The sequence below is a fragment of the Eleginops maclovinus genome, chromosome 21 (genome assembly GCF_036324505.1).
Source record: "Eleginops maclovinus isolate JMC-PN-2008 ecotype Puerto Natales chromosome 21, JC_Emac_rtc_rv5, whole genome shotgun sequence".
NCBI classification, from domain to species: domain Eukaryota; kingdom Metazoa; phylum Chordata; class Actinopteri; order Perciformes; family Eleginopidae; genus Eleginops; species Eleginops maclovinus.
In genome coordinates, this window is record NC_086369.1 from 2,270,280 (window position 1) to 2,291,282 (window position 21,003).

The following is a 21,003-nucleotide window of genomic DNA, read 5'->3' on the forward strand; positions in this document are numbered from 1 at the left end:
TATTATAACCACTAAATTAAGATCTGAGCATGTGAAACAACACATTGAAAAGTATTTTAAATGATGTACGGACAAAGGCTGCCGGAGAGAAAGCGTGATATGCAGGCGGACCTGTTGAGCCGCTCTAACTGAATCTCCTAAAGAGTGAAGACAAACACACACACACACACACATAGTTTTTTTCCCCATGTTTAATTCTTTGGGAGTCACATGATGAAATAATCGGACAGCAGTGTCGGCTCGTACACATTCACACAGCAAAGAACACGACACGGCACAGCGAGAAACACAACCGTAGAAACAAAAAAAGAAAAAGGGACGACGAAGCCTTCACGTGGAATGCGGGCAATAAATAGGCTGATCTTATTAAATCGTATATTCAATACTCTTCTGTACAGATGGTCCATGAGTTACAATACATCAACCGAATAATCCTCTCGAGGAAGAGCAACACGGATACACAGAGAAATCATGTAAACAGAGAAAGGAAGAAACAGGCTGGAAGAGATCCCTCTCTCACACACACACACACACACACACACGACCAACAACCATGCAGAGGATCCAGAGCCTTCTTATGAGGCCAAAAAATAAATGAATACAGTACATCTTTCTCTTGTCCCTCCACATGAATTTGCACACACTCACACAATCAGTCACAAAGGGAGCACTGGGGGTACAGGGAGGGGGGGGATGTGATTCTGCAGTGGAAAGATGAGAGGGTTGTGAGAGGCGGCAGATTATTCCTCCAGTGTGCGGAAACTGTTCTGCATGTCCTCGAGAAGCTGAGCAAAATCGGCCTTGATCTTGGCCTCGCCCTCCTTCACCGGGTCCTGCAGGGACAGAGGGATACAGTCAGAACAGAAGACAGGAGGCCTCACTGCCTTTAGAGGAGGGGCCTGGGATTGAACCACTACAAGCACCAAACATATGGGGACATATACGTGCACATACACACCTTGAATTTCATTGAGCTGATCCGGTACAGGATCTCTCCCATGTGCTCCTTGATCATGGCCCAGGTGATCTTGTTGTCGCTCTGAGCCGTGGTCTCCACCGCGTGCCGCGCCATGTCGTAGAACGAGATCATGTTGGACAGGATGCCCACCGTCTTATAGAAGGGACAGAACCTGAGGAGAGGGACACAAAGCAGTCGGTTAGGGATTTACATGCACAGGAAACACTCAACAGAGGTGTCCACTTTCTCTCCTCATCTTTTTGAACTGAGTGTGACCAAAGTGTGTTACCTGTCGTACGGAGTGTAACCGTTCTGCTGCAGGAAGTCGTCTTTGAGCAGTTTGGCAACTTCAAGGGTGATTTTATCAGTTTCTGCCAGTGAAGCCTGTTAGGAAATTAAAAGTTGAAATGTGTCGGAGCAAAAAAGATATGGTATAATGTGATTTTATTTTTTACTTTGAAGCTTCAATCAGATTAAAGGAAATCAACAAAGATCAAACTGCCGACTTTATGATGAAATACCTTTCCGACGAGCTGCACGATCTCAGCCAGGTCCTCCTCCTCCTGCAGGATCTCCTTGGCTTTGGTACGCAGAGGCACAAACTCTGGGAAGTGTTTGTCGTAATGCTCATCCAGAGCCCGGGTGTATTTGCTGTAGCTGATCAGCCAGTTGACGGAGGGGAAGTGCTTCCTCTGAGCCAGCTTCTTATCCAGACCCCAGAACACCTGAGGGAGGAGGCAACAGGAACATCAAGTAAAGACCTGAGCAACTCCAATCAATAAAGCTCTAAAAAACATCTGAATTTGATGACTTACCTGAACGATACCCAGGGTGGCTGAAGTGACGGGGTCAGAGAAGTCTCCACCAGGAGGCGACACACTGAGAGAAACACATTTAAGGTAGTTAGTGATGGTCCCAGCAGGACGTGTGGAGGAATGTTTCCCTCTGGTGGACCGAGGCTGTACTCACGCTCCCACGATACTGACGCTGCCCTCCCTCTCAGGGTTTCCCAGACATTTCACCCGGCCGGCGCGCTCGTAGAAGGAGGCGAGGCGGGCGCCCAGGTAGGCAGGATACCCGCTGTCTGAAGGGCCGAAACAGGAAACACTTTAGCGGGTAAAAAAACAACTCTGTCCACCATCAAAGCAAGAAATATTTACATATAAGATCCTGGAGCCATTTCATTTTTGCTGTATTTTTTCCAACTAATATAATAAACATTATGCCAGATAAACTGAAGCTTTAATCATCTGCCTTCAGTTCTTTTTATAATTTCCAGGAGACTCACCAGCAGGCATCTCAGCCAGACGTCCAGAGATCTCCCTGAGAGCCTCGGCCCAACGGGAGGTGGAGTCGGCCATCATGCTCACATTGTATCCCATGTCCCTGAAGTACTCAGACAGCGTGATTCCTGCAAGTACAAACTCCAGTCGGCACCCAGGAGTACAAACACAGGAAAAATGTCATTCATTTTAACGCATGACACGTACCTGTGTAGATGGATGCTTCTCGAGCAGCTACAGGCATGTTGGAGGTGTTGGCCACCAGCGCTGTTCTCTTCATGATGCTCTCCGTCTTCCCATCCACCTCCATGGTCAGCTGTGGGTCAGACAACACTGTCAGTCACTCTGAACACCATCAAGGGGAAGCATGTCAAAGCGTGAATACTTAATGGCTGGGGACTCTTGTTTACTTCTAGTGTATGTATCAGCCAGCTAACCAATCAGAGCAACTGGGATCAAAAGGACCCACCTCGGGGAAGTCTCGCAGTACTTCTGACATCTCGTTACCACGCTCCCCGCAGCCGACGTAGATGATGACGTCACTGTTGGAGAACTTGGACAGGGACTGAGAGATGACAGTCTTTCCACATCCAAAGGCTCCGGGGATGGCTGTGGTTCCTCCCTGCACACACCTGCACACAGAGGGAGGAGAGTGGGGTTAACATTAGCCACATGTCTTGAGCGATGAAGGTTAATAAAGGAGGAGGCGTACGGGAAAAGGGCGTCCAGCACTCTCTGTCCGGTCAGCAGCGGGTGATTGGCCTGCAGCTTCTCTGTGACGGGTCGGATCTGTCTGACGGGCCACACCTGCAGCATGGTGAACTTCTCCTTCACCCCCTCGAACTCCAGCTCCATCACCACGTCCTGGGGCAGAGACACAATGCATTAACACAAAGGGACATCCAACAGTGAGAACCTGAGCTTCAGCAGCGGGGGGGGGGGACTCACGCTGACGTCGTAGTTCCCAGGCGGTGCCACGTAGGTCACCGTGCCTCTGTTTTTGGGAGGCAGCATGATCTTGTGTTTAATCAGGGAGTTCTCCAACACCATGCCGTAGATGTCTCCTCCTGTGATGTGACTGCCAACCTGACAGGGATGAAGAAAAGTTGACATAAATCTGATAATTTAACCCATTTGTGTCACAAACTAAACAAAGCAAACATCTGAATACATTTTCAAAAGCAGCAAAGTGATTTGTTTTTCAATTGATCACAATACGTTGTTCTTTGAGCACATGGGATTTTTCCATATATATATATTTTACTATATTTCAGGAGAAAGCTTTAGTTCCACGTGCACAAAGACCAAATATAGTATAGATTTGAAAATGGCTGCATTTCAGAAAAGATCAATATTAAATATGCACTCATTTACCTTGCAAAATATGTGTCTTAAAGACATTTAAAAACAGCTCATTTCCTGCTTTAAAAGAAATCCTGACTTTCTGTGTAATCTGATGTTTTCTAAGTTTGCCTAAAGACAATCAAAACAAATGTTGTGGCTCGTTCCATGTACTAAATACAGTCTTTAGACACATTAGGTTAAACATGTCAAGATGAATGTGTGTGTTCTGCACAGACACACACCCGCAGGCTCTTGCCGGGAGTGAACTCCCACTTGAGGTCTCGGTTGAGCGAGCCGATGTTGACTCCTCTGGGGATGTAGATGCTCTGTGTGATGTCGTTGATGTCCTTCAGGGGTCGCTGGATGCCGTCAAAGATGGAGCCCATGATTCCTGGACCCAGCTCCACGGAGAGAGGCTTCCCCGTCCGCAGCACCGGGTCTCCCACAGACACACCGGCTGCACGCACGCTCAGGAAAACATCTGGACGGGACTTTGGGATTGTTTACAAATGCAAGATACTGCTATGCATTCGTGCAACACGGCAAAATAATATTTCTCTCTATTATTAAAGAGTTAAAATATGATTACCTCTCAGAGATCACTCTGAACAGGCCAACTTATACAACCATCAGTATTTTCTCACAGTTCATGGGTCCGAAAATGTGCTGATTCACTTCTCCTTCCTCTTTTTTCTAACTTTAGTATGAACATATTTACTTTATTTTGTTCTGCTATTTAAATCACTGTGTTGGATGGATTACAACAGGTTATATTTTTGTGCTAATGTTAAATATATTGTCTGTTAAATGTTCATATTGTCTCATTCTTATGCAGATTCCTATAAATATTACATTTCACAGCTCCTATGATAGCCTCCTTGGAGTTGTATCTCTCTTTCATGCTCTAAGATCTGATGGCTTGGAAGAAAAGGACACTTTATAGCTGCATAAATGGATCAATGTAAGCTTTGACCTTGAATAAGAGGCAGGGGATTCACAGTCACATGGCCAGAAGGATACATGTCTCCTCGTAGACCTGGATGGTGGCCATGTCTCCCTCCAGCCGGATGATCTCTCCCACCAGCTCGCTGTGGCCGACTCGCACCAGCTCGTACATGGCTGCTCCCGCCATGGCTGTAGCTGTCACCACTGCAGAAACACACCAGGTAAACATTCAGACCCCAGGAAGAGGAAGAGCGGAACAGGTCTTTTGTTGAAGCTCAAATATTGAATGTGCATTGTGCCTGTAGTAATTCTGCGGGAAGTGTGTGTGTGTGTGTGTGTGTGTGTGTGTGTGTGGGGGGGGGGGGGGGGGGTGAGCCAACCTGGTCCGGAGACTCCATGTACGAATCCAAATTCGCTCTCCTTCTCCTCATCCCTGATCCTGGGCAGTTTGGACATGTCCATCTTCACCGGTTTATGAGTCTAACTGAAAGGAAACCAACAAAGTAAGGACACACAGAACTCAGAGGAAAGAAGGAAATGAACCACAGGAAGGCGGACCTCCCTCTGAAACACTTAGAAACTAAATGTGTTTCTATATTTTAATTATTGAGAGCTTTTATTAGAAGCAGCTGTGGGCAAGAGAGCGCTTTGATTACTGCCGTTACAGTTCTTTTCAGACCACACACACAGTTACAGTGCTGAGACACTTGAACAGCTCTAAATAGAAACACAAACTGTTGTATTCACATTTCTCTGTTAAGAGGTAGAGTGATTCTGCTGCGTCATCCTTTTTGCATGATGTATAACTCTAAAATGCTTTTCACATTAGGACAAATACATTTTGTCACCATAAAAGCGGACTAGCCAATAGAAAATGTATTAAAAATATAAAGATTATATGGGAATAATCCACAAATTCAGATGTAAACACGTGAGTAGCATCGTGCCACATATCTCACTAGTCGCATCTCCTAATGTAACCACGGTAACAGCTAGTAAAAGAACAGCAACATCCCAGCTCACGACTCTCTATTTCTCATGAGCATTACGGTGTCTTTTCTAGGCCAGGCCTCATTATCTGCCCCCCCCCCCCCCCTGCTTCAGGTGCAGGAGGACAGTCAGTGTGACAGGACCTTAGAAGGGAATCCCACAGAGCAGCATGTGTTTATAAAGTGTGTACAAATGCTCTTTTTCTCAGACAGACTGACAAGTGTTTTCCAAGTGGTGCATGATTCCACATCTGTCCTCTTGCGGGAATAACAAGCTGTCATGAGTCGTGACACAAACCCATCCCCACAGAGAGCGGACTGCAGATGCACGCATTAAAAATCTGCTTTATCTGCAATATTCTGTGGGCGTCACACACAGCTATCCCTTCAACATGCTCGATGTGCCCTTTATCGTTCTCTATCTGATAAATACATCCGACATACAGTTCTCTACATCCATGCCCTCTTCTTGTCCTTCCCACTGAAGCACAGATCTTCCTGTTTATGCTAGACTGCTGAGCCCATCTGTGCAGGAATATAGGCAGCTCCACCACAGGGTCGATGCAGGAATTACAACACTGGCCCCCGAAGAGGCTTCACTCTGCTCTTCAAGCATTACATTTGAATGAAAAAAAGACAACAAAACATACAAATAAAACTGAATAGTCTCAAAGGCAAACTGAGCACAACCTCCACATTAATAGTAATGCCTTGAAGTTTCAGAGTTACCTTTTTTTTATATCTAGGAGAAAACAGTGGGAAGATAAGGTCTATTGTTCTGGTGATTAATTCACATATTATCACAGACAAATCTCTATCTGCTAGATGAGTTTCAATCTCCAAATCTAGATTTACGTCCTTGAAAAAGGTCTTATAATGTCCCCATATTTTATCAAAGCAGTTAAGGACACATTAATCTGTGTTAATCCCTGCTGCAACAACAGACACCACACTTGATCATATGATCTTGGCACATGACTTGCTGGCCTGGTCTCTATGAGTGTCTTTAAGGAAGTGGAAAACTAGCATGGTGCAAAACTGGGAAGTACACATTTTGACTGTGTGAAGACACACTGAACGCAAATTCTTCCACATGACTACAATCCTGGGGCATCATAAAGAGAATGTTACCGTTCCTTACTATACTGCTGGTTAATGTGTGATGGGTAATAAAGAAAGGTTTGAATGGTGAATTGTTGGAAACATGGCGTATATACCAGTAAGCTGTACAGTATATCTGTTTTTCTTGAAGGCACACTTATTGTATATTTGAGCTAAAGGAAAATGGGGTAACAACACTAGGAAGAAGCATATATGTTTAGGCTTGGTGTCAACAATAGGCTCAGAAATATCACATGTAAGTGCAAAACATCCTGACACAATGATGGTAATTGCAAATTCCTTACATGCAGGTAGTTGGTCGCATGACAGTAGTTTAAGGGTTTTGTTTTAATGTTAAAGCCCATGCCACATTAAAGATATAATGGCCTTAGAATAACCTGGGGGCCTGTTTATGATATGTGACAATGTATTTATGCAGGATATTTAGTGTGACAGCTTGACTACAAACGCATACTGACACAGCAATGAGTCTAAAATCAACAAAATATGATACAGAATGACATTTTCATTCCATCCCACTAAATTGATTAAAGGTTATTCGGTGTTGTGAAAACGATAGCAGGTCTCTCGGCCTGGATGACAATCGATGGTTCCTCCGTTTTTTGTGCAACCAAATTACACATTCTGAACACACGACAAAGATATAAGTGCATAATATCAACAACACAGGTACATAAAAGGTTATAGTTACCGTCTTGGGGTGAAGTGTTGGTTAAGTGTCTTGCCTCGAGAGGGAAACGATGGTTGCTGCGTTGCGTGACAGCAGACTGAGATCAGCTGACTTCATTCACTGCTGTTTTACTGCTGGGCCCAGGCAACTGACGCCATTTTGGCTCCGCCCCCGGGTCTGCCGTAAAGAGTTTACAAGTGTTAGAGATCGACGACCGTGGCTTGATATTCGTCTGCAGCACATGCAAGAATACAACTGTTTAATTTGACTGTTTAACTCAAGTAATAATACCTTCGATTTACAAGAATAAACACAAAGAACACACAAATATATGAATCCAGTAGGGAAATGCACTAGCACCATTTTACAGTGTTATGATATTCCAATTGTATGCTGCTCATCTAAGGGATATATACACATTAATATCAAAACACAATCTACATGTATGCATAAATACAATCTATTCATTTATCTTGTCTATTTCTGATCAAGCCATTAAATAAGATTATATACATCAGTATTTACCACACTGGTATCTTGTACTGTCGGGATGAGAGAGGAGACTATCTCTTAAGCACCTTAATATCTTTGCAGGAACGTTTGAGCCAAAATGGAGGCGTTATCACAAATCGCTGTGATGAATTATTTACTCCATATAAATCGCTCTCTCTCTTTTCCAAAACATAAAGTGGCGATTTAAGATGATTTTGTTTTTTTGTTGTTGTTGTCATGGTCATTGCTTTTTTCCCTGATCTCTGGTCCACACTCCCATACAGTATGTGGCGGTAACGCAGCCTTTAACGCCGGTTGCCACCCCTCATAAGACCGTGGAAAGAAGAAGCAACCGTGTTTGTGCGCATGCGCGGGGTCAGGGTTGACAGTTTCCAATCGTAGAAGGAGTGCGGCGGCTAAGCTATCTGCTACCACCGCAAAACTAGCTACATGTGGAGGGTAAACCGGGAGGCATCCCCGACCCTTACTCTGTCAAAACCCCTCCTTTTTTACCCAGAACAACTCTAAAGTTCACCATCATCGAAAATAAGGGATAATATCTGTTTACAATGAAAGGGTGAGTGTAATCTTTTGAGTCACGATTAAGTAGCTTAGCACGAGTAAAGTTTTTTTTCTACAAGGGGAGGAGACGGCGAGGCTAGCTAGCTCGAAAAGCTACTTTTAATAAGCTGTAGGAGGAAAAAATACAAAGGACAGCAACGTTATAGAAACAGTTCTGTGAAGGATGTGTTGGTTGATTTAAGTCGTTTCGTTTAGATAGCGAACAAGCAAAGCTAACTAGCTAGCTGCTACTAGGGAGCTGAGTCAGTAAACCTACTTTGCTAAGCTACACACACTTTGGAGATTCACCGGCTTTATTGTCATATGAACTGTAGCGACAGTGTAGTCATGGCCATGAAAATATGAAGTCCCAGGCTTCTTCAACAGTGCGACATAAATATATATATGACATAAAACCCTATTTTTTAAACAATACAAATAGTGCAAGAAGAATCAGAAGAAATACAATTGTGCAGATTATGTTGCAAGAGCAATGTGCAAGTAATACAAAATAAGTCAAATAAAATGCAATAAGCTAAATGTTGCAGAGAATTTAGCAAGTGACCAAATAAATGTAGATGTCCATATATATATATCAACTGAATAAGATCAACAAATATTGGTCATTGTAGTAATAAATAAGTTTGTGTGATGTAAACAGATCAATACCAGTATTATGGCCTGTGAGATAATACTGAGGTCAACAACAGCTAAATTAAACTTCAGCTGCAGGCAGGTAGCAGAGTCAGTTAACAAATTACTATAAAAGCTAAAGGCACATTAAGCTTATATTGGCCAACCCTGTGTCAGTTACCTGCTAACGTTACAACTTCAGAGGCCCTTCCAGCTTGCTCAGTGTAACCTGACATGTTAAAGTAAGTTAACACATCAGCAGGGGTGATGAACGTTGTAAAAAAAAGGTTGGCCACGGTGTTAATTCTCAGATAACATGAGGGCGATCAACGCTGAACTGTGTCTGAATGTTCAGATAGGATTTCAGAGGCGGTGCTGTTTGAAGTTTAGAAGGATGCTGGCAGTGTATATTTTCATGAACAACACACGTGACCAAAAGCTGTTTTTAGGATGTTTAGTTTACTATAAATACCACAGTGAACCCCTCAATCATACACATGAGCTGCAAAGAACTGTTGAAGTCACTTACTGAAGCTCTATATTATAATGCACTACATATTCACAGGTTATCCTTGTGCCATGTACAGTTCTTAGTAAATATAAGGCAAAAACACTAGGAAATATGTCTGATTTACAGCATGTTTAATAATTTATAACCGTTGGTTCGAAAGATTACATACATTTAAAATCATTTAGTTGATTGACTAAAGTAATTGATTTAACTGTTTCAGTTTTGGCAAGTTCTCAAAGGGACCATTTGTGAATCCCAATGCTCCTGAATATAACTGTGTACTGATTGTCAGTAATTTGACCGTTTTGCTCTTGTTCCAGTAGCCGGATCGAGCTGGGGGACGTTACGCCCCACAATATTAAGCAACTGAAACGCCTGAACCAGGTCATCTTCCCTGTCAGCTACAACGACAAGTTTTACAAAGATGTCCTGGAGGTTGGAGAGCTTGCAAAGCTAGGTAAGAAACCTCAGTAATTAAACTCGCTTGAACAACTTTGAAACGCATGCATGAAAAGCATTCTTCTTTACCTGCGTAGCTCCCTGCGACACAGCCCTGTCTCTTGGTGATCATTTAGTTTTCTCTCATCTTTGTCTCGCAGCATACTTCAATGACATTGCAGTGGGAGCGGTGTGCTGCAGAGTGGACCACTCTCAGAACCAGAAGAGACTGTACATCATGACGCTCGGCTGTCTAGCACCCTACCGTAGACTTGGAATCGGTAAGCAGATCCAGATCTCTAAAAGATGCTGCAGTGCACTTTGGGATCTTGTGTCTCTAGCTTCACCCTTTGTCTTTCTCTCCAGGTACAAAGATGCTGAATCATGTGCTAAACATCTGTGAGAAGGACGGCACGTTTGACAACATTTACCTGTGAGTGTCTGATCGCAGAGGCTATGTCAATGCAGTCTTGGTTTATTCTCTGTTCCATCACTAACTTAATTCCCTGTATCCCTCTCCACAGTCACGTGCAGATCAGCAACGAGTCAGCCATCCACTTTTACCAGAAGTTTGGCTTTGAGATCATCGAAACGAAAAAGAATTACTACAAGAGGATAGAGCCCGCAGACGCCCATGTGTTGCAGAAGAGTCTGCGCAGCCCATGTGCCCCCCCCACCGGAGAGCTTCAGAAGGCAGAGTAGGGGCGCAGCGTTTGGAAAGAGCACAAATGTGCCGCCTCCACAGAAACAGAACTGTGACAAAAGCCCCAGGGTCGACACATTCAACACTTTCTTCAAAGGACGCTAAAAGAAAACAAATATAAAGTACAAAAAAATGCTGCATTTATTTTGCAAAGAGGTCCCTCTTTGATTTTTGAATATTTTATTGCTCCCCTTTCCTCATACAGATAATTGAAAATGACAAAAAGCTCAGAATCCAAAAGTGCTCCGATAAACAAAGTTGCCAACCGTTTTAGACTCGGGGGAGGGGGTGTTGTTTGCAAATCATACTGTTTTTGTTTGAGTTGTTTTTATGCGGTTATAACGCCAATGGGACTATCTTTACTGTTGAGCAAAACACAACAGGTGGTCTGAAGCTGTAAAAGTGTTGAGACCATCAGTGACACACACTGGTCCCAGCTGCTCGGTGTGGAGTGATGCTTTGAGATGTTACAAGGAACAGGCACAACTCTATTCCCTCACCACCTAAACCCTGGGATTTACGGGAAGTGAGTCTGACCAGCTTGTTGATATGTCACGTCCAGAGGGGACAAAGCAGAAATGCGTCCCCTCGGTTCGGGCGTAAAGGAGGCTGAACGGTTTCGAGGTGGTGGAAAGACGTGGTCACCTCTCATAGTTTCTGAATACCTTAATTTTCCAGCCTGTTAATTTAATTCCCCTTCAACTGTCATTTTTACTTTTTGGCATTAAAATGGCAAATGGTTCAGAGGTTCTCCTGGGTTTACTACTCAAACTGAAAACATTAAAGAATAAAAACAAACAAAATATTGTATTGAATGTGTTTCTAGGAATGTCACTCCACGTGTTTTTGTGAGGAGTTTTCAAATTAAAGATTGGAAATTGGATTTGGGACATTATTTCAGGAGTACAATAAAGGTGTGTGAGGATGTCTTGTCTCTTAATACATGTTTCGAGACAGCTACCCTCAAACACATTTGGCACCTTATGTAGCCACCCTTCAGACTTGGGTTTCTCAAACTACTTTTCTCAGTCAGCTTCTGTTTCACACATCATTAGGTTTTGAAGCCCGGCTGATAGGTTTTATGGTCCCTTGAACAGTATCTTACCCAGAGGAAGCTCTGTTCCCTCTGCATGCATGGGGAGTTGTGTCCTCTCCACTGTAGTATAAGCATGTGTTTCCTTTCTTTGAAGAATTTTATCTTTTCTGGAGCTCTATATTGTAAGACTTTTTAACGTCTAAATAAAGGAATTACTATTTGCAGTAAAAACTTTGCCAACTGTCTTATTCTGTTTCATTCAAATTGAGAATGATTGTCTAAATGCACATCATTATGGTTAAAAATCAACATCTTCTGCATAAAATATACATTATACCTATGTGCCTTCGTTGTATACCCAACACTGGATGCCCAGGTCGTGTCGTGATTGGCTGAAACCTCCCACGTCTGAATCCTATTGGCTGTCAGCGCAGGCAGAGCCCTCCCCTTTCCGTACAGGGTTAGGTGTATCTGGATTGTTTTGAGAAATGAGTTGAGTTTAATGCTATGCTAGCCAACAGTTAGCTTCCAATCTAATAGTACTCGCAGCGACAGACAGTCTCCAAAATGCAGAGGCTAGAGGTCAGTGCAAACTACCATCTATTAACAGCCTATAAACAGCAGGGGCGAAAATAATGACACCGTTAATTTGCTTAATAATCATGTCGGTAACGTTAAAGTAAGCTAGCTATTAGCCAGCAAGCTAACATAATGCTAATTGTGTAGCTAATTGCTTAGGTTGCTAGTTTCTTGCTGGTTGAGTGACGGAATAATATAATGAGCATCTCTTTTTTAACCGGGACCCACAGCTAGGTGTGCAATGTGTGACATGTGCTGTAATAAAGCTGTAATATGCAGGTAAAATAGTATATTGTTAGCTTTGAATCTATGTTGAGCCACACCAGTGGTTAGCATGTAGTTATAGTAGGAGCTCTGTGTGTCTTAACAAGGTATTTTAGCTGAAGTGTGCTGTATCATAATATATGACAACATCACTGCTGTGTAGCTTCTGCATGGGTTTTTATTTGGTGTTTTACAGTCTGGTCCCATCATACTAATTAAAAAATACATACTGTGTTTTTTATGTGTTGATCGCAGGAGGGCCACGAAAGGGATTTAAGATCCAGCTGTTAGATGTGTTGACTGGTTCCTCATCATACAGGCAACTGTAAGGACAGAATGCCAGAGATGACTGAAACTCAGACACCTGGTCGTAAACCTAAGTAAGGATGCTCTATATCGTTATTTTCACTAAACTCTGTTGGTGTTTATACATTAATAACAACTCTAACCCATCTTCTGCAGAAAGAAGAAAAACAAAGAATCTCACAATGCAGGTGAATCAATGCATCGTTATTATTCTGTTCTATATAACTGTCACTTTAAATGTTACAGGACATTAACGGTTAGTCTCTTCTCTGTTGTAGTTGAGAGACACAGAAAAGAGAAGATCAATGCTGGGATTAACCGCATTGGTAATCTTCTCCCCTGTTCCCAGGCACTTAAGCAGGTAGGAGACAAACATCATTACTGAGTGTCTGTTAAAGCCAGTTTACTGTTGAGCGTTTTATGTTTTAATATCTGACCTTTAATCGCCTCGTCTGTAGAGTAAGAACATGATCTTGGACCAGGCTTTTCGCTACATCACGGAGCTGAAGAAACAAAATGACACATTTCTTCTGGAAGGAGGAGATAAAGTGCAAGGTGAATACATGTCAACATGTCACACATTCTCAGTTATGCACATTAGATTTTCTCATAGTTTAAGTATACTTGATGTTATTAAAGTGTAATGTGCACCTGATTGATTACATGTGTGTTTGGTCTCTGTGCAGCGGAGGAGATCCGTCGGCTGCGGCGTCAGATGGACGAGATGAGGAGAGAGAGTGATCACTACATCGACCTCCTCAAATCCAATGATATTTCCATCCTGGAAGACCCCACAATTCAGTGGAAGGGCAAACAGCGATCAGCCAAGGTAGCAAAGGTGACCCCCACTCACCAACTCCCAAAGGGGATCATCGTCTACCCCAATGTGAAGGAGACCAGCCCAGCAAAACAGCCCTCTGAAACATTATTTCTCCAACCGCCTCCTGAGGGCGGGGCCAGGCTGAGGGTTAATGGAACCCTCCTACAAGTTAATACCTCCTCATCCACCCCTGCACTTCTCCCCGTGTCCACTGCCATCCAGTCCACACCGGGCCTGAGGATGATAGAGCAGTGTGTGGTGGAGGCCCCGGCTGCAGCCCCTTCTATGCCACCCTCTGTGTCTTACATCACCCTCCAGATCCCTGCAGCCACCACAGCCCTTCCCCAACAACCGCAGCCTGCCGCCCCGGCCCCCACCTTGGCCTCACAGCTCCCCACTGTAATCCCTGCTCAACCAGTGTCCAACTTCACCACCTTTACCCAGGCTGTCACCACATCCAGAGCCTCGGAGCTTTGCTCTTGGGTCACACAGGACACTGCCATGAGGCCTGTGAGCTACACTGCCATCCCCAACAGCCAAGCCCTCCTCCGGGCGGGCGCGGCCGGTAGCACTCAGACCACCTGGACGACGCTGCAGATGGCAGGAAACACAGTGCAGCCAGTCTGTCAGAGTCTCCCAACCCAAGACGTCATGAACACCACCCAGGCTGTCCAGCAGGTGACCGTGTGTCCGATGGGCAACAAAGCCACCGTTCAGCCTATTCAAATACAGATGCAACCGCATGTGCCTGTTCAGCAAGCACCCATTACAGCCCACATTCAAGCGCAGCCCTTTCAGGGAGCTATCCTGAACAAGCCTCAGTCGATCCTTGCCCCCCAACAACGCTGTGCTGTCCTCTCCCAGTCAGCCATCGCTCCCCTCCCTGCGGTCGGGCCGTCGCAGCCCCAGCCTGCTGTCCTCCAACCAGCCTCTTTGGTTCCCCAGGCAGCCCTCATCCCTCCCCAGTCTGCCCTGGTGCCCCAGCCCCAGGCCACGGTGCTGCCTCTCCTTCAGACCATGCAGGTGCTGCAGGTCAACCCAACTGGAGGGATGTCCTCGGGTGTGACAGCCTCACAGAACACCAACAACCCGAGCGTGGTCATCCTGCAGCAGGCCAGCTCCTGCCCCACGCAGTCTGTTGTGAGGGAGGAAATAACCAATCAGACACCGTGTCAGCATATTGTAATCATCCAGGCACCCAATCAGGTTGCGCCCTCCTCTCAGAATCCTCAGGTTGGCATGGTGCCAGCAGCCGCTGCACTTCCTGTCGTGTCCACTCACATTCCAACAAGCAGCAGTTCAACGTCGGTCGCGTCCTTACAGAGCGTGGTGGGGAAGCAGCTGGTGCACATCCTCCCTCGCCCTCAGATGAACCTCCCGCTCCAGGTCTCCCAGGCCTCTTCCTCCTCCCCATTGGTTCCTTCGGCACCGCAGACCATCACTGTGAACGGCCAGGTGTTTGCCCTGCAGCCCATGAAGACCTCTGACAAATCCAGCACCCAGGCTGCCACGCTGCAGCTGATCCAGCCCACCACTACGGAAGAACCAACGACTAACGTGGCCCTCAACAGTTTGGGGGCGCTCAGCAGTCTCAATCAGAGCATCTCTCAGGGCATTCCACTCACACTTTCTAACAGCGGTACGCCCCACGCTGTACCGCCATTAGGAGTCCAGCAGAAGCAGCTTCCTGCTCCAGCGTCAAACACTCCTGCTCTACCTGCACGCCAGCTACAGGTCCCTTCTGTAACACCAGTCAAATCAGGGCTTAATGCCTCTAAAACGCCCGGAAAGAGGCTTCGCACAAACACAAAGAGGGCTACAGCCAAAAGGACTAAACCAGCCAAGAAAAAAGAGCTTAGTCCAGCACCTCCTGCTGCTGCTGTGTCAGCCCAGCCAGTGGTTGCTGCAGGAGGTAGTCAGAGTGTTCAAGTCTCAGCACCTCAAGTTTTAAAGTCTACGTCCACTATAAGCGTCACAGACATCCCCCCCACCTGCTCCACAACTGTCACAACCACAGAGAGTAGAGAAGCTGAAGGGAAAGCCACCGCGACACAAAACACTCTTGTGTGTTCATCGAGTGTGTCGACTCAGTCTAAAGCCCCTGTCACTCAGACTGACGCTGTACTCACTCACGCTAACACTGCTGTAGCGGCTAATGCTACATTGGTTAAGCCAGCCGTTGAGAGTAAACCAGCTGTTCCTACGGTAACCAAGCCCTCAGCTCCAGATGTTAAGAAGCCGACCAGTTCAGCAGCTAGCTCATCACAAAGCAAGTCTGCTGCCACCCCTGCTGCTTCCAAACAGAGCAAATGTGTGGTCAGCTCTGCAGGGGAGACACTTTATACTCCCCCCATGGCTTCTACTGCATCCCTGACCCCAGTCTGCATCCCCCCATCAACAGCACCAGTATGTTTAAATCAGACAACCCAAACCACTTCAGTAAGTCGTCCCCAGGTGGCGAATACCCAAGATCCTTTGCCCTGCTCTAAAGCTCAGTCTCAGCCCGCCTCCTCCCCCTCTGCGTCCTCACCTGCAGTCACTTACTCTGCAGCCCACAGCTCTGATACAGCTCCTTCAACAGGCTCCGAGTTTAGAAAAAAGGTCTCCACCAGTCGGGCTGACATCACTATGCACAACCCCTCCACCTGCAATCCAGCTGAAGTCAAACCTCCCCAGCCGGCTAGAAGAGACAGGGAGGCAGAGAGAGGCTCCACAGCAGCGGAGAAAGACGGCTTCATGGCGGCGGCTTCTGTCCCCCCCTCTCGTAAGGACTTCCCCTCGTCTCAGCAGGTGTACACTAACCTTGACGATCAAACGATAGAGCTCCCCAGCAGACAGACGGACTCCCCCATGTCTGCAGGGGCCGGGGGAGGCAGAGGGTTCTCTGTGGCCTCCATGCTCCCCCAGGGTCACACAATCAGTGCGTCCTCCAGCTCATTCGGCACCTTTACCTTCACTTCGGAGCAGGCAGAGATGCTGGCCTTGGCGATGCTCGAGCAGGACAGTCCGGGGCGGCGCAGTGGAAGCTGCTCCGGCAACATGGCCTCAACAAACCCCCCCGCAGCCACATGGGAGCCCCCGAAAACCCCGGCAGTGTCTAGCAGTAAAGAAAGGAGCTCAGGTGGACAGCAGGGAAAAGCGACTAAACCCATGGACGCAGTGAAACCAGCTGTATCAGTCAGGGGACCGGCTGGTGAGGGGCCCAGACATCAACAGAACATCTCATACGGCCAGTCCCTCCCCCAGGTCCAGCCTCAGAGCTCCTCTCAGAGCGGCACCAGCCTCAGCGTCAACAACCTGATCCGGCCCAGCTCCACTCAACAGCCCTACCCCGCCTCTCCGCGTCTTGCTGGACAACAGGGCTCAGTCCCCTCCCCTGTAGGAACCCACGTATCCCAACCCCTGAACAACGCCCTCCCTCCCTGCTCAGGCGCAGCCCAGCTGAACGAGTACACCCCCTTAAAGACGGCGTTGATGAGGGCTGGAGTCGGGGTCGGCGAGCGGCAAGCGAAGATCATCTCCAAGCGGCAGGCCCAGGAGGAGGTGATGCTGAACACCGGGAAGCGGCCAAAGCCTTGCCCTCCGTCGGTTACCACAGTTAGCCATATGGACGTCAAAGTGCCGGACCACGGCCAGATGATGGTGGGACAGCTGCCCCCCACATCCTCCTCTGTCATGACCAGGATTAACCCAGAAAGCGGCCCCCTCTTCTCCACAAACTCCTTCATGAGCCCCGTAGTTCGTCCCTCAGAGGGCCACTGCGCCCCTCAAGAGCAGAACCAGCCGGGGGTGCTCCACCTGCCTCAGGGTCATCCTCAGCACGCTGTCCCCCAGCTCGGCCAGCACCTGGGAGGAAACCTGTACATGAAGCAGCAGCAACAGGAGCAGCAGAGACACCACCTGTACCATCTGCAGCACCACCTGACACAACCTGATCCCGCACAGCGCCACTCCCTCCACCAGAGGGCGCTCCAGCAGCAGCAGGAGCAGCATGTGCAGAAGAAGAGGGGGCCTGTCCGAGGGAGTCAAACATCTGCCTCCCTGCAGCAGAAGCAGCACCACCTGGAGAAGTCTGGAGTCCAGCAGCACGCACACCAACAGCAGCACCAACAGCACACACAGCAGCAGCAGCAGCAGCAGCAGCAGCAGCAGCAGCAGCACCAACAACAGTCCCACCAACAGCACCAACAGCCCCCACAGCACCAACAGTCTCAGCACCAACAGCACCAACAGCAGACACACCAACAGCAGACGCAGCAGCACCAACACCAGCAGCAGCAGCAGCAGCAGCAGCAGCAGCAGCAGCAGCAGCAGCAGCTCCAGCAGCAGCAGAGCTCTCACTCCAGACACCAGCAGCACCTGCAGCAGCAGCTCCAGCAGCAGCAGCAGCAGCAGCAGCAGCAGCAGCAGCAGCAGCAGCACTTCAGACTCCAGGAGAAGAGCTGCGAGGCTGCAGGGCCCAGGGGCCACCACAGCGGACACCTGGCCCCGCAGGAGCACCTCAAGGTGGGTGTCACATGTCAAAGACAGTTTGATGAAAGTGTACACTATGAACCATATACTTTAAAGATGATCTGTTATAACTCATTTTCTTTGGACTCTTTCACCCCCCAGCCCGGTCAGGACCACAACACTATGCAGAGGATGATGAGCACGCACACTCTGGAGCAGCAGCTCATCCCTCCCCCGAGTAACCCAGTGTCCCGCCCCCCTTCCGACCCGTCCTGCGCTCCGTCCCGGCAGGAGCGTCACCGCGTCTCCAGCTACTCTGCGGAGGCGCTCATCGGTAAAACCTCGACCAGCGGCGAGCAGCAGCAGCGCATGGGGCTCCACCTGCAGCCTGGCCGCGGCGCCGCACAGGAGCAGCCGGATCTACGCGGTTACTTGGACACGTCGCGAGGGAAGACCAACATCGCTCACAACCCTCAGAACCGCCTCCCTGCGGAGCATCCGGGACCGGCTGACGTTCAGAGGGTCTCTGAGTGTCCGCCATTCAAAGCTATGGGAGGAGGGGGACACCAGCTGGGTGGTTTCGAGGTCCAGGTGTCTCGTGGGAGTGACATGGCGGCTAAGTCGGTGCCGACCTCCCAGAGGGGCTCTCAGGGGCAGCAGCAGGGTGGGTTCAGGATGGGTGTCGGCCCTCAATCAGACGGGAGGAACCGCTACAGTGCCGCTCATCCCGGCTCACAGGGAGTACAGGTGGGACAGGAAGTGTGTCACCAGAGCTTCATGCAGAGCCTCCTCTCCCCCCATCTGCCCGAGCAGAGCAACCACCAGCGGGTGCAGTGCTGCCCCCCCGTCAGCATGGAGTACAGCTGTGTCAGCTCTGCAGGAGACATCCAGGCCAAGAGCCCCAGCGTCCCCCAGACTCAGAAGGCCCCGGCCATGCGGCTCGGAGAGGGTAACAAGGGCCAGATATCTCAGGTCAGCAGTAATATGCATGGAGGTGTGCGCGCAGGTCTCCCCCACCCTCCCCCCCCTCACAGCAGCTCCGAACCAGGCCGCTCCTCCGCCCCCTCCAGACCCCCCTCCGCTGTAAGCCAGCACTCCCGCCACATAAACAGAGACACTCAATCCACGAAGCTGAGACCGGGGGACCGGCCCCGGTCGGGCACTCTGAGGCACAGCAACCCCTTCGAGCCCGAGGGCCACCTGCCTCTCCCCTCGGGTGGGGGGGTGCTGCTGGGCAGGCCCCAGTCTGGAGGGGAGGCGAGGCGCAGCACTATCGTCCGCTTTATGGCAGACGGAGGTCAGGTTCCCGGCGACAACAACCTGGTTCCTGACCAGCACCTCGCACAGAACTTTGGTTTCCCCTTTATCCCTGAAGGAGGCATGAATCCCCCGCCTCCCATCAATGCCAACTCCACCTTCATCCCCCCCGTCAGCCAGCCCAACACCTCCCGTACCCCCTCCCTCCTCCCAGTGGAGCCCCAGAACACTTTACCCTCCTTCTACCCCTCTTATTCTACCGCCGCTCACCCCAGCCTCCCCAGTGACGTCACCCTCCAGTACTTTCCTAATCAGATGTTTACGAGCCCGAGCAACGACAAGGGCAGCGCCACTCCGCTCAACAACCGCTTCGGCTCCATCCTCTCCCCCCCTCGCCCCGTTGGTTTCGGACAGGCCAGCTTCCCCCTGCTACCCGATATGCCTCCTATGCCCATCGCCAACTCTTCTGGGATCACCCCGCACATTTCCAACTTCAGCCTCACCTCCCTGTTCCCTGAAATCGCTACGGGGATGCCGACTGACGGCTCGGCCATGCCCATGTCCCCCCTGCTGTCTCTCTCCAACCCCTCGGCTGCAGACTCGGGCAAACAGCCCAACCGCCCGGCGCACAACATCAGCCACATCCTGGGCCACGACGGCAGCTCAGCCGTGTGAGGGAGGCCTCTGCTGCTTCTAAACTCATGTTCTGCAAGATGTGTTCACAAAGCGGTGATGAAGACACAAAGTCCGTCTGATTGTTTACATGTTCACAGTTTCAATCTCAACATTTGGCATCTGTATGATGTCGAGGTCATAATTTGTAATATTTCAAGAAACGCTGTTGGTTAAACTGACTGTTTGGTAGAAAACATTAAGTCTAGGTTGAATTTCTGGGTCATTAAGGAACCTGCAGTTACCCACCGATGTAATTTACTAACTTATATCAGGTTTTATTGTACAGAATGTTTTTTTCCCCCCAAGAGCTATTTTGTAAATACCAATGTTTCATATCAGAATTGCTAGATTATGTATTTGTAAATACAAGATTGATTAATAAAGTTTATAAGGAGACATTTGTATTTGATGCAAACTGAAGAACCGTGTGTTTATTCCTCCACTAGAGGGCACCGACATTCCATCACTGGCTGGGGGGGGGGGGGGGGGGGGGGGGTTTGCAAATCCACAAGTGGGAGACACAATGGAAATTAGTGGTGGTAGTGGTGACTCCAGTCTACCAAGAGTTGCTTTTAAACTTAACTTACCACATCTGTGGGCGTAAATTACACAGCCAAGTATTTGTTTTTACTGTAAGACATAGACCAGCATAGAAAAAGCGTTTTGAAGGGGTCCCATTACACTATTTTCAGGTTCTTACGTGTACATTGTGCCTCTTTTTAAAGTCAAAAAGCTCTTTATTTTTGTAATACTGCAGCTCCTCTTTTCACCCTCTGTCTGAAACCACAAGCATATATGAACCAGAACATTGTTCCTTTTAAAAGGGCTCCTTTAATCAGTGATAACCCACATTAATTCCCACCTTAAAATAATGATTTTGCACCTTAGCCTTAGTGATAACACACATTTTAGCCTTTGCAGACCATTTACATGCACAAAAACCACTTCAGGGAAAGGTAGAAACC

The 21,003-nt window shown here is 48.1% G+C and overlaps 3 protein-coding genes across 5 annotated transcripts; 2 read left to right on the forward strand and 1 right to left on the reverse strand.

Annotated features, from left to right (window-relative positions):
• Positions 1-173: 173 nt before the first annotated feature.
• atp6v1ab (ATPase H+ transporting V1 subunit Ab) lies at positions 174-7,473 on the reverse strand. 2 transcript variants are annotated; one of them, XM_063912416.1, is made up of 15 exons: positions 7,333-7,473; positions 4,911-5,014; positions 4,606-4,734; positions 3,828-4,042; positions 3,190-3,327; positions 2,954-3,105; positions 2,711-2,873; positions 2,449-2,557; positions 2,247-2,369; positions 1,928-2,042; positions 1,774-1,837; positions 1,480-1,683; positions 1,248-1,342; positions 959-1,130; positions 174-833 (listed from the first exon to the last, which is right to left on the reverse strand). In XM_063912416.1, the coding sequence occupies exons 2-15, from the start codon at positions 4,990-4,992 to the stop codon at positions 741-743; spliced, it is 1,854 nt and encodes a 617-aa protein (XP_063768486.1). In that variant the 5' UTR covers positions 4,993-5,014; positions 7,333-7,473; the 3' UTR covers positions 174-740. The 2 variants fall into 2 exon arrangements, with proteins under 2 accessions (XP_063768486.1, XP_063768487.1); XM_063912417.1 differs by having other exon boundaries at positions 4,911-5,010; positions 7,333-7,439.
• Positions 7,474-8,130: 657 nt separating this feature from the next.
• Positions 8,131-11,916, forward strand: naa50 (N-alpha-acetyltransferase 50, NatE catalytic subunit). 2 transcript variants are annotated; one of them, XM_063912418.1, is made up of 5 exons: positions 8,131-8,380; positions 9,829-9,965; positions 10,108-10,227; positions 10,313-10,379; positions 10,471-11,916. In XM_063912418.1, the coding sequence occupies exons 1-5, from the start codon at positions 8,373-8,375 to the stop codon at positions 10,646-10,648; spliced, it is 510 nt and encodes a 169-aa protein (XP_063768488.1). In that variant the 5' UTR covers positions 8,131-8,372; the 3' UTR covers positions 10,649-11,916. The 2 variants fall into 2 exon arrangements, with proteins under 2 accessions (XP_063768488.1, XP_063768489.1); XM_063912419.1 differs by having other exon boundaries at positions 8,151-8,380; positions 9,832-9,965.
• Positions 11,917-12,172: 256 nt separating this feature from the next.
• Positions 12,173-20,429, forward strand: LOC134883768 (basic helix-loop-helix domain-containing protein USF3). Its single transcript, XM_063912173.1, has 7 exons — positions 12,173-12,267; positions 12,784-12,908; positions 12,991-13,022; positions 13,113-13,195; positions 13,293-13,389; positions 13,521-18,160; positions 18,269-20,429. The coding sequence occupies exons 2-7, from the start codon at positions 12,865-12,867 to the stop codon at positions 20,036-20,038; spliced, it is 6,666 nt and encodes a 2,221-aa protein (XP_063768243.1). The 5' UTR covers positions 12,173-12,267; positions 12,784-12,864; the 3' UTR covers positions 20,039-20,429.
• Positions 20,430-21,003: the final 574 nt, after the last annotated feature.